General features: G+C 50.4%; 1 protein-coding gene across 1 annotated transcript in view; it reads left to right on the top strand.

The window, feature by feature from the left end:
- Positions 1-273: 273 nt before the first annotated feature.
- Positions 274-20,000, top strand: part of LOC144487982 (alpha-2-macroglobulin-like) — a 65,817-nt gene continuing 46,090 nt past the window's right edge. Inside the window, exons 1-3 of the mRNA XM_078206013.1 lie at positions 274-354; positions 13,096-13,252; positions 14,239-14,319. Coding sequence (XP_078062139.1) covers positions 13,199-13,252; positions 14,239-14,319 — 135 coding nt within the window. The 5' untranslated portion in view covers positions 274-354; positions 13,096-13,198. The remainder of the gene's footprint in view (positions 355-13,095; positions 13,253-14,238; positions 14,320-20,000) is intronic.

Genomic DNA, 20,000 nt, shown 5'->3' with positions numbered 1-20,000 from the left:
ACTGTTTGTGTGTGTGTGTGTGTGTGTGTTATGTTTGTGTTACTCTGTGTGCTTGTGTGTGTGACACTGTGTGTCACTTGGTCTGTGAGTCTGTGTGACACTGTGTGTTACTCTGTGTGTGTGTGTGTGTGTGACACTGTGTGTGTGTGACACTGTGCGTGTGTTTTACTCTGTGTGTGTGTGTGACACTGTGTGCGTGTTACTCTGTGTGTGAGTCTGTGAGACTCTCTGTGCCCTGTTTAATCATCATTAACCCTCCCTCTCCCACACAGGATATCAGAACCAGCTGAAGTACAAACATAGTGATGGATCCTTCAGTGCGTTTGGAGCGAGTGACCCTGAGGGAAATACCTGGTACAGAACTTAATTCCTGTCCCTCTCACTCCTGCACCAGCCAGGACTTACTGGGAAATAGTGAAATCGCACACACATACAGAGATTCACTGGGAAATAGCAATCATAATACCGAGAGAGAGAGAGCATCGCACACACACAGAGATTCACTGGGAAATAGTGATCATAATACTGAGAGAGAGAGGGAGAGAGAGCATCGCACACACACAGAGATTCACTGGGAAATAGCGATCATAATACCGAGAGAGAGTGAGAGAGAGCATCGCACACACACAGACATTCACTGGGAAATAGTGATCATAATACCGAGAGAGAGAGAGCATCGCACACATACAGAGATTAACTGGGAAATAGCGATCATAATACCGAGAGAGAGTGAGAGAGAGCATCACACACACACACAGATTCACTGGGAAATAGTGACCATATTACCGAGAGAGAGAGAGAGCATCGCACACACAGAGATTCACTGGGAAATAGCGATCATAATACCAAGAGAGAGAGAGAGCATCGCACACACACAGAGATTCACTGGGAAATAGCGATCATAATACTGAGAGAGAGAGAGAGAGAGCATCGTGCACACACAGAAATTCACTGGGAAATAGTGATCATAATACCGAGAGAGAGAGAGAGAGAGAGCATCACACACACACAGAGATTCACTGGGAAATAGTGATCATAATACCGAGAGAGAGAGAGAGAGAGAGCATCGCACACACACAGAGATTCACCGGGAAATAGTGACCATAATACCGAGAGAGGGAGAGAGCATCGCACACACACAGAGATTCACTAAGAAATAGTGATCGTAATACTGAGAGAGAGAGATCATCGCACACACACAGAGATTCACTGGGAAATAGTGATCGTAATACCGAGAAAGAGAGAGAGAGAGAGCATCGCACACACACAGAGATTCACCGGGAAATAGTGACCATAATACCGAGAGAGGGAGAGAGCATCGCACACACACAGAGATTCACTGAGAAATAGTGATCGTAATACCGAGAGAGAGTGAGAGAGAGCATCGCACACACAGAGATTCACTGGGAAATAGTGACCATAATACCGAGAGAGAGAGAGAGAGAGCATCGCACACACACAGAGATTCACTGGGAAATAGTGATCATAATACTGAGAGAGAGAGAGCATCACACACACACAGAGATTCACTGAGAAATAGTGATCGTAATACCGAGAGAGAGAGAGAGAGAGCATCGCACACACACAGAGATTCACTGGGAAATAGTGATCATAATACCGAGAGAGAGAGAGCATCGCACACACACAGAGATTCACTGGGAATTAGTGATCATAATACCGAGAGAGAGAGAGCATCGCACACACACAGAGATTCACTGAGAAATAGTGATCGTAATACCGAGAGAGAGAGAGCTTCGCACGCACACAGAGATTCACTCGGAATTAGTGATCATAATACCGAGAGAGAGAGAGCATCGCACACACACAGAGATTCACTGGGAAATAGTGATCATAATACTGAGAGAGAGAGAGAGAGAGAGCATCGCACACACAGAGATTCACTGGGAAATAGCGATCATAATACCAAGAGAGAGAGAGAGCATCGCACACACACAGAGATTCACTGGGAAATAGCGATCATAATACCAAGAGAGAGAGAGAGCATCGCACACACACAGAGATTCACTGGGAAATAGCGATCATAATACTGAGAGAGAGAGAGAGAGCATCGTGCACACACAGAAATTCACTGGGAAATAGTGATCATAATACCGAGAGAGAGAGAGAGAGAGAGCATCGCACACACACAGAGATTCACTGGGAAATAGTGACCATAATACCGAGAGAGAGAGAGCATCGCACACACACCGAGATTCACTGGGAAATAGCGATCATAATACCGAGAGAGAGAGAGAGAGCATCGCACACACACAGAGATTCACTGGGAAATAGTGATCATAATACCGAGAGAGAGAGAGAGAGAGAGCATCGCACACACACCGAGATTCACTGGGAAATAGCGATCATAATACCGAGAGAGAGAGCATCGCACACACACCGAGATTCACTGGGAAATAGTGACCATAATACTGAGAGAGAGAGAGAGAGCATCGCACACACACCGAGATTCACTGGGAAATAGCGATCATAATACCGAGAGAGAGAGAGAGAGCATCGCACACACACAGAGATTCACTGGGAAATAGTGATCATAATACCGAGAGAGAGAGAGAGAGAGAGCATCGCACACACACAGAGATTCACTGGGAAATAGCGATCATAATACCGAGAGAGAGAGCATCGCACACACACCGAGATTCACTGGGAAATAGTGACCATAATACCGAGAGAGAGAGCATCGCACACACACCGAGATTCACTGGGAAATAGTGACCATAATACCGAGAGAGAGAGAGAGAGAGCATCGCACACACACCGAGATTCACTGGGAAATAGTGACCATAATACTGAGAGAGAGAGAGAGAGAGAGCATCGCACACACACAGAGATTCACTGGGAAATAGCGATCATAATACCGAGAGAGAGAGAGAGAGCATCGCACACACACAGAGATTCACTGGGAAATAGTGACCATAATACCGAGAGAGAGAGAGAGAGAGCATCGCACACACACCGAGATTCACTGGGAAATAGTGACCATAATACCGAGAGAGAGAGCATCGCACACACACAGACATTCACTGGGAAATAGTGATCATAATACCGAGAGAGAGAGAGAGAGCATCGCACACACAGAGAGATTAACTGGGAAATAGCGATCATAATACCGAGAGAGAGAGAGCATCGCGCACACACACAGAGATTCACTGGGAAATAGTGATCATAATACCGAGAGAGAGAGAGCATCACACACACAGTGATTCACTGGAAAATAGTGATCATAATACCGAGAGAGAGAGAGCATCGCACACACACAGACATTCACTGGGAAATAGTGATCATAATACCAAGAGAGAGAGCATTGCGCACACAGAGATTCACTGGGAAATAGTGATCATCATACCGAGAGAGAGTGAGAGAGAGCACCGCACACACACAGAGATTCACTGGGAAATAGCGATCATAATACCGAGAGAGAGTGAGAGAGAGCATCGCACACACACAGACATTCACTGGGAAATAGTGATCATAATACCAAGAGAGAGAGCATCGCACACACAGAGATTCACTGGGAAATAGTGATCATCATACCGAGAGAGAGTGAGAGAGAGCATCGCACACACACAGAGATTAACTGGGAAATAGCGATCATAATACCGAGAGAGAGTGAGAGAGAGCATCGCACACACACAGACATTCACTGGGAAATAGTGATCATAATACCGAGAGAGAGAGAGCATCGCACACACACAGACATTCACTGGGCAATAGCGATCATAATACCGAGAGAGAGCATCGCACACACACAGAGATTCACTGGGAAATAGCGATCATAATACCGAGAGAGAGCATCGCACACACACAGAGATTCACTGGGAAATAGTGATCATAATACCGAGAGAGAGAGAGCATCGCACACACACAGAGATTCACTGGGAAATAGTGATCATAATACCGAGAGAGAGAGAGCATCGCACACACACAGAGATTCACTGGGAAATAGTGATCATAATACCGAGAGAGAGAGAGAGAGAGCATCGCACACACACAGAGATTCACTGGGAAATAGCGATCATAATACCGAGAGAGAGAGAGAGAGCATCGCACACACACAGAGATTCACTGGGAAATAGTGACCATAATACCGAGAGAGAGAGAGAGAGAGCATCGCACACACACCGAGATTCACTGGGAAATAGTGACCATAATACCGAGAGAGAGAGCATCGCACACACACAGACATTCACTGGGAAATAGTGATCATAATACCGAGAGAGAGAGAGAGAGCATCGCACACACAGAGAGATTAACTGGGAAATAGCGATCATAATACCGAGAGAGAGAGAGCATCGCGCACACACACAGAGATTCACTGGGAAATAGTGATCATAATACCGAGAGAGAGAGAGCATCACACACACAGTGATTCACTGGAAAATAGTGATCATAATACCGAGAGAGAGAGAGCATCGCACACACACAGACATTCACTGGGAAATAGTGATCATAATACCAAGAGAGAGAGCATTGCGCACACAGAGATTCACTGGGAAATAGTGATCATCATACCGAGAGAGAGTGAGAGAGAGCACCGCACACACACAGAGATTAACTGGGAAATAGCGATCATAATACCGAGAGAGAGTGAGAGAGAGCATCGCACACACACAGACATTCACTGGGAAATAGTGATCATAATACCAAGAGAGAGAGCATCGCACACACAGAGATTCACTGGGAAATAGTGATCATCATACCGAGAGAGAGTGAGAGAGAGCATCGCACACACACAGAGATTAACTGGGAAATAGCGATCATAATACCGAGAGAGAGTGAGAGAGAGCATCGCACACACACAGACATTCACTGGGAAATAGTGATCATAATACCAAGATAGAGAGCATCGCACACACAGAGATTCACTGGGAAATAGTGATCATCATACCGAGAGAGAGTGAGAGAGAGCATCGCACACACACAGAGATTAACTGGGAAATAGCGATCATAATACCGAGAGAGAGTGAGAGAGAGCATCGCACACACACAGACATTCACTGGGAAATAGTGATCATAATACCGAGAGAGAGAGAGCATCGCACACACACAGACATTCACTGGGCAATAGCGATCATAATACCGAGAGAGAGCATCGCACACACACAGAGATTAACTGGGAAATAGTGATCATAATACCGAGAGAGAGAGAGGGAGAGCATCACACACACACAGAGATTCACTGGGAAATAGCGATCATAATACCGAGAGAGAGCATCGCACACACACAGAGATTCACTGGGAAATAGTGATCATAATACCGAGAGAGAGAGAGCATCGCACACACACAGAGATTCAGTGGGAAATAGTGATCATAATACCGAGAGAGAGAGAGCATCGCACACACACAGAGATTCACTGGGAAATAGTGATCATAATACCGAGAGAGAGAGAGAGAGAGCATCGCACACACACAGAGATTCACTGGGAAATAGCGATCATAATACCGAGAGAGAGAGAGAGAGCATCGCACACACACAGAGATTCACTGGGAAATAGTGACCATAATACCGAGAGAGAGAGAGAGAGAGCATCGCACACACACCGAGATTCACTGGGAAATAGTGACCATAATACCGAGAGAGAGAGCATCGCACACACACAGACATTCACTGGGAAATAGTGATCATAATACCGAGAGAGAGAGAGAGAGCATCGCACACACAGAGAGATTAACTGGGAAATAGCGATCATAATACCGAGAGAGAGAGAGCATCGCGCACACACACAGAGATTCACTGGGAAATAGTGATCATAATACCGAGAGAGAGAGAGCATCACACACACAGTGATTCACTGGAAAATAGTGATCATAATACCGAGAGAGAGAGAGCATCGCACACACACAGACATTCACTGGGAAATAGTGATCATAATACCAAGAGAGAGAGCATTGCGCACACAGAGATTCACTGGGAAATAGTGATCATCATACCGAGAGAGAGTGAGAGAGAGCACCGCACACACACAGAGATTAACTGGGAAATAGCGATCATAATACCGAGAGAGAGTGAGAGAGAGCATCGCACACACACAGACATTCACTGGGAAATAGTGATCATAATACCAAGAGAGAGAGCATCGCACACACAGAGATTCACTGGGAAATAGTGATCATCATACCGAGAGAGAGTGAGAGAGAGCATCGCACACACACAGAGATTAACTGGGAAATAGCGATCATAATACCGAGAGAGAGTGAGAGAGAGCATCGCACACACACAGACATTCACTTGGAAATAGTGATCATAATACCAAGATAGAGAGCATCGCACACACAGAGATTCACTGGGAAATAGTGATCATCATACCGAGAGAGAGTGAGAGAGAGCATCGCACACACACAGAGATTAACTGGGAAATAGCGATCATAATACCGAGAGAGAGTGAGAGAGAGCATCGCACACACACAGACATTCACTGGGAAATAGTGATCATAATACCGAGAGAGAGAGAGCATCGCACACACACAGACATTCACTGGGCAATAGCGATCATAATACCGAGAGAGAGCATCGCACACACACAGAGATTAACTGGGAAATAGTGATCATAATACCGAGAGAGAGAGAGGGAGAGCATCACACACACACAGAGATTCACTGGGAAATAGCGATCATAATACCGAGAGAGAGAGAGAGCATCGCACACACACAGAGATTCACTGGGAAATAGTGATCATAATACCGAGAGAGAGAGAGCATCGCACACACACAGAGATTCAGTGGGAAATAGTGATCATAATACCGAGAGAGAGAGAGCATCGCACACACACAGAGATTCACTGGGAAATAGTGATCATAATACCGAGAGAGAGAGAGAGAGAGCATCGCACACACACAGAGATTCACTGGGAAATAGCGATCATAATACCGAGAGAGAGAGAGAGCATCGCACACACACAGAGATTCACTGGGAAATAGTGATCATAATACTGAGAGAGAGAGCATCACACACACACAGAGATTCACTGGGAAATAGTGATCATAATACCGAGAGAGAGAGAGAGCATCGCACACAGAGATTCACTGGGAAATAGTGATCATAATACCGAGAGAGAGAGAGCATCGCACCCACACAGAGATTCACTGGGAAATAGCGATCATAATACCGAGAGAGAGAGAGCATCACACACACACATACACGCACACTCAGATTCACTCGGAAAAAACAATTGTAACTGGACTAGACTGGGTAGGTCCAGGGAAGATATTCCCGATGGTGAGGGAGTCCAGAACCAGGGTCACAGTCAGAGAGCTCAGGGTAGAGCATTTAGGACGGAGGTGCGGAGACATTTTTTCACCCGGTGAGCCTGAGGAATTCATTACCACGGGAAGTAGTTGATGCCAAAACATTGAATGTATTCAAGAGGCGGCTGGAGATAGCACTTGGGGCGAATGGGATCAAAGGTTATGGGGAGAAAGCAGGATTAGGCTATTGAGTTGGATGATGAGCCATGATCTTAATGAATGGCGGAGCATGATCGAAGGGCCGAATGGCCTCCTCCTCCTATCTTCTATGTTTCTGTACTGTACACAGAGCTGGCTACACTTGGAATATAGTGTTCAATTCTGGTCGCCACATTACCAGAAGGATGTGGAGGCTTTGGAGAGGGTACAGAAAAGATTGACCAGGATGTTGCCTGGCATGGAGGGCATTAGCTATGAGGAGAGGTTGGAGAAACTTGGTTTGTTCTCACTGGAGCGACGGAGGTTGAGGGGAGACCTGATAGAAGTCTACAAGATTATGAGAGGCATGGACAGAGTGGATAGTCAGAAGCTTTTCCCTAGGGTGGAAGAGTCAGTTACTAGGGGGCACAGGTTTAAGGTGCGAGGGGCAAGGTTTAAAGGAGATGTACGAGGCAGATTATTTACACAGAAGATGGTGGGTACCTGGAACTCGCTGCCGGGGGAGAGAGTGCGAGCAGATACGGTAGTGACTTTTGAAGGGCATCTAGACAAATACATGAATAGGATGGGAATAGAGCGATACAGTCCCCAGAAGGATAGGGGTTTTAGTTAAGTCGGGCAGCATGGTCGGTGCAGGCTTGGAGGGCCGAAGGGCCTGTTCCTGTGCTGTAATTTTCTTTGTTCTTTGTTTATGCTGAAAAGCATTACACACACACACACTCGGATGCACTGGGAAAGAGTGATCATAACACGCACAGAGAGAAAGCTGAAAATATCACACACACAAACACCAGATTTACTGGGCAAGAGTGATCATAACATGCACACAGGGCAGAAAGTATCACACACAACACGCAGATTCACTGGGGAAGAATGATCATAATACACACAGAGAGGGGGGAAAGTATCACACACACAACACCCAGATTCACTGGGGAAGAGTGATCATAACACACACAGAGAGGGGGGAAAGTATCACACACACAACACCCAGATTCACTGGGGAAGCGGGATTGTAACACGCACAGAGAGGGGGGAAAGTATCACACACACAACACCCAGATTCACTGGGGAAGCGGGATTGTAACACGCACAGAGAGGGGGGAAAGTATCACACACACAACACCCAGATTCACTGGGAAAGGGTGATTATAACACACACAGAGAGGGGGGAAAGTATCACACACACAACACCCAGATTCACTGGGAAAGAGTGATCATAACACACACAGAGAGGGGGGAAAGTATCACACACACAACACGCAGATTCACTGGGGAAGAGTGATCATAACACACACAGAGAAGGGGGAAAGTATCACACACACAACACCCAGATTCACTGGGGAAGCGGGATTGTAACACGCACAGAGAGGGGGGAAAGTATCACACACACAACACCCAGATTCACTGGGGAAGAGTGATCATAACACGCACAGAGAGGGGGGAAAGTATCACACACACAACACCCAGATTCACTGGGAAAGCGTGATTATAACACACACAGAGAGAGGGGAAAGTATCACACACACAACACCCAGATTCACTGGGGAAGAGTGATCATAACACACACAGAGAGAGGGGAAAGTATCACACACACAACACCCAGATTCACTGGGAAAGAGTGATCATAACACGCACAGAGAGAGGGGAAAGTATCACACACACAACACCCAGATTCACTGGGGAAGAATGATCATAACACACACAGAGAGGGGGGAAAGTAATACACATATAAACACCCAGATTCACTGGGAAAGAGTGATCATAACACGCACAGAGAGGGGGGAAAGTATCACACACACACCCAGATTCACTGGGGAAGAGTGATCATAACACACACAGAGGGGAAAGTATCACACACACAACACGCAGATTCACTGGGAAAGAGTGATCATAACACGCACAGAGAGAGGGGAAAGTATCACACACACACCCAGATTCACTGGGAAAGAGTGATCATAACACACACAGAGAGGGGGGAAAATAATACACATATAAACACCCAGATTCACTGGGAAAGAGTGATCATAACACGCACAGAGAGGGGGGAAAGTATCACACACACAACACCCAGATTCACTGGGAAAGAGTGATCATAACACACACAGAGAGGGGGGAAGGTATCACACACACAACACCCAGATTCACTGGGGAAGCGGGATTGTAACACGCACAGAGAGGGGGGAATGTATCACACACACAACACCCAGATTCACTGGGGAAGAGTGATCATAACACACACAGAGAGAGGGGAAAGTATCACACACACAACACCCAGATTCACTGGGAAAGAGTGATCATAACACGCACAGAGAGGGGGGAAAGTATCACACACACACCCAGATTCACTGGGGAAGAGTGATCATAACACACACAGAGGGGAAAGTATCACACACACAACACCCAGATTCACTGGGAAAGAGTGATCATAACACACACAGAGAGGGGGGAAAGTATCACACACAACACCCAGATTCACTGGGGAAGCGGGATTGTAACACGCACAGAGAGGGGGGAATGTATCACACACACAACACCCAGATTCACTGGGGAAGAGTGATCATAACACACACACAGAGGGGGGAAAGTATCACACACACAACACCCAGATTCACTGGGAAAGAGTGATCATAACACACACAGAGAGAGGGGAAAGTATCACACACACAACACCCAGATTCACTGGGGAAGAGTGATCATAACACACACAGAGAGGGGGGAAAGTATCACACACAACACCCAGATTCACTGGGGAAGAGTGATCATAACACGCACAGAGAGGGGGGAAAGTATCACACACACAACACCCAGATTCACTGGGAAAGAGTGATCATAGCACACACAGAGAGGGGGGAAAGTATCACACACACAACACCCAGATTCACTGGGAAAGAGTGATCATAGCACACACAGAGAGAGGGGAAAGTATCACACACACAACACCCAGATTCACTGGGGAAGCGTGATCATAACACGCACAGAGGGAGGGGAAAGTATCACACACAACACCCAGATTCACTGGGAAAGAGTGATCATAACACGCACAGAGAGAGGGGAAAGTATCACACACACAACACCCAGATTCACTGGGGAAGAGTGATCATAACACACACAGAGAGAGGGGAAAGTAATACACATATAAACACCCAGATTCACTGGGAAAGAGTGATCATAACACGCACAGAGAGAGGGGAAAGTATCACACACATAACACCCAGATTCACTGGGGAAGAGTGATCATAACACACACAGAGAGGGGGGAAAGTAATACACATATAAACACCCAGATTCACTGGGAAAGAGTGATCATAACACGCACAGAGAGGGGGGAAAGTGTCACACACACAACACCCAGATTCACTGGGAAAGAGTGATCATAACACACACAGAGAGGGGGGAAGGTATCACACACACAACACCCAGATTCACTGGGAAAGAGTGATCATAACACACACAGAGAGGGGGGAAAGTATCACACACACAACACCCAGATTCACTGGGGAAGCGGGATTGTAACACGCACAGAGAGGGGGGAATGTATCACACACACAACACCCAGATTCACTGGGGAAGAGTGATCATAACACACACAGAGAGGGGGGAAAGTATCACACACAACACCCAGATTCACTGGGAAAGAGTGATCATAACACACACAGAGAGAGGGGAAAGTATCACACACACAACACCCAGATTCACTGGGGAAGAGTGATCATAACACGCACAGAGAGGGGGGAAAGTATCACACACACAACACCCAGATTCACTGGGGAAGAGTGATCATAACACGCACAGAGAGGGGGGAAAGTATCACACACACAACACCCAGATTCACTGGGAAAGAGTGATCATAACACACACAGAGAGGGGGGAAGGTATCACACACACAACACCCAGATTCACTGGGGAAGCGGGATTGTAACACGCACAGAGAGGGGGGAATGTATCACACACACAACACCCAGATTCACTGGGGAAGAGTGATCATAACACACACACAGAGGGGGGAAAGTATCACACACACAACACCCAGATTCACTGGGAAAGAGTGATCATAACACACACAGAGAGAGGGGAAAGTATCACACACACAACACCCAGATTCACTGGGGAAGAGTGATCATAACACACACAGAGAGGGGGGAAAGTATCACACACAACACCCAGATTCACTGGGGAAGAGTGATCATAACACGCACAGAGAGGGGGGAAAGTATCACACACACAACACCCAGATTCACTGGGAAAGAGTGATCATAGCACACACAGAGAGAGGGGAAAGTATCACACACAACACCCAGATTCACTGGGGAAGGGTGATCATAACACGCACAGAGAGGGGGGAAGGTAATACACATATAAACACCCAGATTCACTGGGAAAGAGTGATCATAACACACACAGAGAGGGGGGAAAGTAATACACATATAAACACCCAGATTCACTGGGAAAGAGTGATCATAACACGCACAGAGAGGGGGGAAAGTGTCACACACACAACACCCAGATTCACTGGGAAAGAGTGATCATAACACACACAGAGAGGGGGGAAGGTATCACACACACAACACCCAGATTCACTGGGGAAGCGGGATTGTAACACGCACAGAGAGGGGGGAATGTATCACACACACAACACCCAGATTCACTGGGGAAGAGTGATCATAACACACACACAGAGGGGGGAACGTATCACACACACAACACCCAGATTCACTGGGAAAGAGTGATCATAACACACACAGAGAGAGGGGAAAGTATCACACACACAACACCCAGATTCACTGGGGAAGAGTGATCATAACACACACACAGAGGGGGGAAAGTATCACACACACAACACCCAGATTCACTGGGGAAGAGTGATCATAACACACACAGAGAGGGGGGAAAGTATCACACACACAACACCCAGATTCACTGGGGAAGCGGGATTGTAACACGCACAGAGAGGGGGGAAAGTATCACACACACAACACCCAGATTCACTGGGAAAGAGTGATCATAGCACACACAGAGAGGGGGGAAAGTATCACACACACAACACCCAGATTCACTGGGGAAGAGTGATCATAACACACACAGAGAGGGGGGAAAGTATCACACACACAACACCCAGATTCACTGGGGAAGAGTGATCATAACATACACAGAGAGGGGGGAAAGTATCACACACACAACACCCAGATTCACAGGGAAAGAGTGATCATAACACGCACAGAGAGGGGGGAAAGTATCACACACACAACACCCAGATTCACTGGGGAAGAGTGATCATAACACACACAGAGAGAGGGGAAAGTATCACACACACAACACCCAGATTCACTGGGGATGCGTGATTATAACACACACAGAGAGGGGGGAAAGTTTCACACACAGACAAGGAAATTTACTGGGAAATCGATAATAGGGCGATACCGAGGGACAGCGTGACAGACTGAGACAGAGAGAGGGAGTGAAAGAGAGGGACAGAGTGAGAGAGAGAGACAGAGAGAGGGAGTGAAAGTGAGAGGAGGACAGAGTGAGAGAGAGAGACAGAGCGACAGGGAACGACAGTCTAATATCTGGAGAGGGAAGGAAGGAGAGAGTGTGGAAAGGACAGGATAAAGGGATGAACTGCTGTTCCCATCCTCTCTCACACTCCTTTCTCTCTCTCTCTCTCTCTCAGGCTAACAGCGTTTGTATTAAAATCATTTCTCCAAGCGCGTCCCTACATCTTCATCGATGAGAAAATCATCAGGGAAGCTGCCAGATTCTTCGTGAGACATCGAATGGAATCGGGCTGTTTCGGCAGCCTGGGCTGTCTGTTCAACAATGCCATGAAGGTCAGAGGGCAAAGGGCAAGAGGGTCAGTGCTGAGGGAGTGCCGCACTGTCAGAGGGTCGGTACTGAGGGAGTGCCGCACTGTCAGAGGGTCAGTACTGAGGGAGTGCCGCACTGTCAGAGGGTCAGTGCTGAGGGAGTGCCGCACTGTCAGAGGGTCAGTGCTGAGGGAGTGCCGCACTGTCGGGGGGTCAGTGCTGAGGGAGTGCCGCACTGTCAGAGAGTCAGTACTGAGGGAGTGCCGCACTGTCAGAGGGTCAGTGCTGAGGGAGTGCCGCACTGTCAGAGGGTCAGTGCTGACGGAGTGCCGCACTGTCAGGGGGTCAGTGCTGAGGGAGTGCCGCACTGTCAGAGGGTCAGTGCTGAGGGAGTGCCGCACTGTCAGAGGGTCAGTACTGAGGGAGCACCGCACTGTCAGAGGGTCAGTGCTGAGGGAGTGCCGCACTGTCAGGGGGTCAGTGCTGAGGGAGTGCCGCACTGCCAGGGGGTCAGTGCTGAGGGAGTGCCGCACTGTCAGAGGGTCAGTGCTGAGGGAGTGCCGCACTGTCAGAGGGTCAGTGCTGAGGGAGTGCCGCACTGTCAGAGGGTCAGTGCTGAGGGAGTGCCGCCCTGTCAGAGGGTCAGTGCTGAGGGAGTGCCGCACTGTCAGGGGGTCAGTGCTGAGGGAGTGCCGCACTGTCAGAGGGTCAGTACTGAGGGAGTGCCGCACTGTCAGAGGGTCAGTGCTGAGGGAGTGCCGCACTGCCAGGGGGTCAGTGCTGAGGGAGTGCCGCACTGTCAGAGGGTCAGTACTGAGGGAGTGCCGCACTGCCAGGGGGTCAGTGCTGAGGGAGTGCCGCACTGCCAGGGGGTCAGTGCTGAGGGAGTGCCGCACTGCCAGGGGGTCAGTGCTGAGGGAGTGCCGCACTGTCAGAGGGACGATGCTGCCGGTGTTCTTTCCGTGTTGAAGTTTCTCTCTGTCTGATCTCTCCGTGTTGTCCATCCACAGGGAGGTGTCGATGATCACATTACCCTCTCGGCGTACGTGACCTCAGCTTTATTGGAACTGGGGAATAACGATCGGAAATTGGTGAGGAAGCTTCCTCTTCACTGAGCGTGAATCTCAGGAGCGGAGAGGAGGGAGAGATGGAGGAGGGGGAGGAGTGATCGGGGGAACAGGAGGGACAGACTGGTGTGAGAGAGACAGGAGGGACAGACTGGTGTGAGAGAGAGAGACAGGAGGGACCGTCTGGTGTGAGAGAGAGAGAGAGACAGGAGGGACAGACTGGTGTGAGAGAGACAGGAGGGACAGACTGGTGTGAGAGAGACAGGAGGGACAGACTGGTGTGAGAGAGAGAGACAGGAAGGACAGACTGGTGTGAGAGAGAGAGACAGGAAGGACAGACTGGTGTGAGAGAGAGAGACAGGAGGGACAGACTGGTGCGAGAGAGAGACAGGAGGGACAGACTGGTGTGAGAGAGAGAGACAGGAGGGACAGACTGGTGTGAGAGAGAGAGACAGGAGGGACAGACTGGTGTGAGAGAGAGAGACAGGAGGGACAGACTGGTGTGAGAGAGACAGGAGGGACAGACTGGTGTGAGAGAGAGAGACAGGAGGGACAGACTGGTGTGAGAGAGAGAGACAGGAGGGACAGACTGGTGTGAGAGAGACAGGAGGGACAGACTGGTGTGAGAGAGAGAGATAGGAGGGACAGACTGGTGAGAGAGAGACAGGAGGGACAGACTGGTGTGAGAGAGAGAGACAGGAGGCACAGACTGGTGTGAGAGAGAGACAGGAGGGACAGACTGGTGTGAGAGAGACAGGAGGGACAGACTGGTGTGAGAGAGAGAGACAGGAGGGACAGACTGGTGAGAGAGAGAGACAGGAGGGACAGACTGGTGTGAGAGAGAGAGACAGGAGGGACAGACTGGTGTGAGAGAGAGACAGGAGGGACAGACTGGTGTGAGAGAGAGAGACAGGAGGGACAGACTGGTGTGAGAGAGACAGGAGGGACAGACTGGTGTGAGAGAGACAGGAGGGACAGACTGGTGTGAGAGAGAGACAGGAGGGACAGACTGGTGTGAGAGAGAGAGACAGGAGGGACAGACTGGTGTGAGAGAGAGAGACAGGAGGGACAGACTGGTGTGAGAGAGAGAGACAGGAGGGACAGACTGGTGTGAGAGAGAGAGACAGGAGGGACAGACTGGTGTGAGAGAGAGAGAGACAGGAGGGACAGACTGGTGTGAGAGAGAGAGACAAGAGGGACAGACTGGTGTGAGAGAGACAGGAGGGACAGACTGGTGTGAGAGAGAGAGACAGGAGGGACAGACTGGTGTGAGAGAGACAGGAGGGACAGACTGGTGTGAGAGAGACAGGAGGGACAGACTGGTGAGAGAGAGACAGGAGGGACAGACTGGTGTGAGAGAGAGAGACAGGAGGGACAGACTAGTGTGAGAGAGAGAGACAGGAGGGACAGACTGGTGTGAGAGAGAGAGACAGGAGGGACAGACTGGTGTGAGAGAGACAGGAGGGACAGACTGGTGTGAGAGAGAGAGACAGGAGGGACAGACTGGTGTGAGAGAGAGAGACAGGAGGGACAGACTGGTGTGAGAGAGAGAGACAGGAGGGACAGACTGGTGTGAGAGAGAGACAGGATGGACAGACTGGTGTGAGAGAGAGAGACAGGATGGACAGACTGGTGTGAGAGAGAGAGACAGGAGGGACAGACTGGTGTGAGAGAGAGACAGGAGGGACAGACTGGTGTGAGAGAGAGAGACAGGAGGGACAGACTGGTGTGAGAGAGAGACAGGAGGGACAGACTGGTGTGAGAGAGAGAGAGACAGGAGGGACAGACTGGTGTGAGAGAGACAGGAGGGACAGACTGGTGTGAGAGAGAGAGACAGGAGGGACAGACTGGTGTGAGAGAGAGACAAGGGACAGACTGGTGTGAGAGAGAGAGACAGGAGGGACAGACTGGTGTGAGAGAGACAGGAGGGACAGACTGGTGTGAGAGAGAGAGACAGGAGGGACAGACTGGTGTGAGAGAGACAGGAGGGACAGACTGGTGTGAGAGAGAGACAGGATGGACAGACTGGTGTGAGAGAGAGAGACAGGAGGGACAGACTGGTGTGAGAGAGAGACAGGAGGGACAGACTGGTGTGAGAGAGAGAGACAGGAGGGACAGACTGGTGTGAGAGAGAGACAGGAGGGACAGACTGGTGTGAGAGAGAGAGAGACAGGAGGGACAGACTGGTGTGAGAGAGACAGGAGGGACAGACTGGTGTGAGAGAGAGAGACAGGAGGGACAGACTGGTGTGAGAGAGGGAGACAGGAGGGACAGACTGGTGTGAGAGACAGAGACAGGAGGGACAGACTGGTGTGAGAGAGGGAGACAGGAGGGACAGACTGGTGTGAGAGAGAGAGACAGGAGGGACAGACTGGTGTGAGAGAGAGAGACAGGAGGGACAGACTGGTGTGAGAGAGAGAGACAGGAGGGACAGACTGGTGTGAGAGAGAGACAGGAGGGACAGACTGGTGTGAGAGAGAGAGACAGGAGGGACAGACTGGTGTGAGAGAGAGAGAGACAGGAGGGACAGACTGGTGTGAGAGAGAGACAGGAGGGACAGACTGGTGTGAGAGAGAGACAGGAGGGACAGACTGGTGTGAGAGAGAGAGAGACAGGAGGGACAGACTGGTGTGAGAGAGAGAGACAGGAGGGACAGACTGGTGTGAGAGAGAGAGACAGGAGGGACAGACTGGTGTGAGAGAGAGAGACAGGAGGGACAGACTGGTGTGAGAGAGAGACAGGAGGGACAGACTGGTGTGAGAGAGACAGGAGGGACAGACTGGTGTGAGAGAGAGAGAGACAGGAGGGACAGACTGGTGTGAGAGAGACAGGAGGGACAGACTGGTGTGAGAGAGAGAGACAGGAGGGACAGACTGGTGTGAGAGGGAGAGACAGGAGGGACAGACTGGTGTGAGAGAGAGAGACAGGAGGGACAGACTGGTGTGAGAGAGAGAGACAGGAGGCAGACTGGTGTGAGAGAGAGACAGGAGGGACAGACTGGTGTGAGAGAGAGAGACAGGAGGGACAGACTGGTGTGAGAGAGAGAGACAGGAGGGACAGACTGGTGTGAGAGAGAGAGACAGGAGGGACAGACTGGTGTGAGAGAGAGAGACAGGAGGGACAGACTGGTGTGAGAGAGACAGGAGGGACAGACTGGTGTGAGAGAGACAGGAGGGACAGACTGGTGTGAGAGAGAGAGACAGGAGGGACAGACTGGTGTGAGAGAGAGAGACAGGAGGGACAGACTGGTGTGAGAGAGAGAGACAGAAGGGACAGACTGGTGTGAGAGAGACAGGAGGGACAGACTTGTGTGAGAGAGACAGGAGGGACAGACTGGTGTGAGAGAGAGACAGGAGGGACAGACTGGTGTGAGAGAGACAGGAGGGACAGACTGGTGTGAGAGAGACAGGAGGGACAGACTGGTGTGAGAGAGACAGGAGGGACAGACTGGTGTGAGAGAGAGAGAGACAGGAGGGACAGACTGGTGTGAGAGAGAGAGACAGGAGGGACAGACTGGTGTGAGAGAGAGAGACAGGAGGGACAGACTGGTGTGAGAGAGAGAGACAGGAGGGACAGACTGGTGTGAGAGAGAGAGACAGGAGGGACAGACTGGTGTGAGAGAGAGAGACAGGAGGGACAGACTGGTGTGAGAGAGACAGGAGGGACAGACTGGTGTGAGAGAGAGAGACAGGAGGGACAGACTGGTGTGAGAGAGAGAGACAGGAGGGACAGACTGGTGTGAGAGAGAGAGACAGGAGGGACAGACTGGTGTGAGAGAGACAGGAGGGACAGACTTGTGTGAGAGAGACAGGAGGGACAGACTGGTGTGAGAGAGAGACAGGAGGGACAGACTGGTGTGAGAGAGAGAGAGACAGGAGGGACAGACTGGTGTGAGAGAGACAGGAGGGACAGACTGGTGTGAGAGAGACAGGAGGGACAGACTGGTGTGAGAGAGAGAGACAGGAGGGACAGACTGGTGTGAGAGAGAGAGAGAGACAGGAGGGACAGACTGGTGTGAGAGAGAGAGACAGGAGGGACAGACTGGTGTGAGAGAGAGACAGGAGGGACAGACTGGTGTGAGAGAGAGAGACAGGAGGGACAGACTGGTGTGAGAGAGAGACAGGAGGGACAGACTGGTGTGAGAGAGAGAGACAGGAGGGACAGACTGGTGTGAGAGAGATAGGAGGGACAGACTGGTGTGAGAGAGAGAGACAGGAGGGACAGACTGGTGTGAGAGAGAGAGACAGGAGGGACAGACTGGTGTGAGAGAGAGAGACAGGAGGGACAGTCTGGTGTGAGAGAGACCGGAGGGACAGACTGGTGTGAGAGAGAGAGACAGGAGGGACAGACTGGTGTGAGAGAGACAGGAGGGACAGACTGGTGTGAGAGAGAGAGACAGGAGGGACAGACTGGTGTGAGAGAGAGAGACAGGAGGGACAGTCTGGTGTGAGAGAGAGAGACAGGAGGGACAGACTGGTGTGAGAGAGAGAGAGAGAGACAGGAGGGACAGACTGGTGTGAGAGAGAGAGACAGGAGGGACAGACTGGTGTGAGAGAGAGAGACAGGAGGGACAGACTGGTGTGAGAGAGAGAGAGACAGGAGGGACAGACTGGTGTGAGAGAGAGAGACAGGAGGGACAGACTGGTGTGAGAGAGAGAGACAGGAGGGACAGTCTGGTGTGAGAGAGACAGGAGGGACAGACTGGTGTGAGAGAGAGACAGGAGGGACAGACTGGTGTGAGAGAGACAGGAGGGACAGACTGGTGTGAGAGAGACAGGAGGGACAGACTGGTGTGAGAGAGACAGCAGTGACAGACTGGTGTGAGAGAGAGAGACAGGAGGGACAGACTGGTGTGAGAGAGAGAGAGACAGGAGGGACAGACTGGTGTGAGAGAGAGAGACAGGAGGGACAGACTGGTGTGAGAGAGACAGGAGGGACAGACTGGTGTGAGAGAGAGAGACTGGAGGGACAGACTGGTGTGAGAGAGACAGGAGGGACAGACTGGTGTGAGAGAGAGAGACAGGAGGGACAGACTGGTGTGAGAGAGAGAGACAGGAGGGACAGACTGGTGTGAGAGAGGGAGACAGGAGGGACAGACTGGTGTGAGAGAGAGAGACAGGAGGGACAGTCTGGTGTGAGAGAGACAGGAGGGACAGACTGGTGTGAGAGAGACAGGAGGGACAGACTGGTGTGAGAGAGAGAGACAGGAGGGACAGACTGGTGTGAGAGAGAGAGACAGGAGGGACAGACTGGTGTGAGAGAGACAGGAGGGACAGACTGGTGTGAGAGAGACAGCAGTGACAGACTGGTGTGAGAGAGAGAGACAGGAGGGACAGACTGGTGTGAGAGAGAGAGAGACAGGAGGGACAGACTGGTGTGAGAGAGAGACAGGAGGGACAGACTGGTGTGAGAGAGACAGGAGGGACAGACTGGTGTGAGAGAGACAGCAGTGACAGACTGGTGTGAGAGAGAGAGACAGGAGGGACAGACTGGTGTGAGAGAGAGAGACAGGAGGGACAGACTGGTGTGAGAGAGAGAGACAGGAGGGACAGACTGGTGTGAGAGAGAGAGACAGGAGGGACAGACTGGTGTGAGAGAGAGAGAGAGACAGGAGGGACAGACTGGTGTGAGAGAGAGAGACAGGAGGGACAGACTGGTGTGAGAGAGAGAGACTGGAGGGACAGACTGGTGTGAGAGAGAGAGAC

The sequence above is a fragment of the Mustelus asterias genome, unplaced genomic scaffold (assembly GCF_964213995.1).
Source record: "Mustelus asterias unplaced genomic scaffold, sMusAst1.hap1.1 HAP1_SCAFFOLD_1177, whole genome shotgun sequence".
Lineage (NCBI taxonomy): Eukaryota > Metazoa > Chordata > Chondrichthyes > Carcharhiniformes > Triakidae > Mustelus > Mustelus asterias.
The sequence above is the reverse complement of the archived record's forward strand: the minus strand, read 5'-3'. Positions and strand labels throughout refer to the sequence as shown.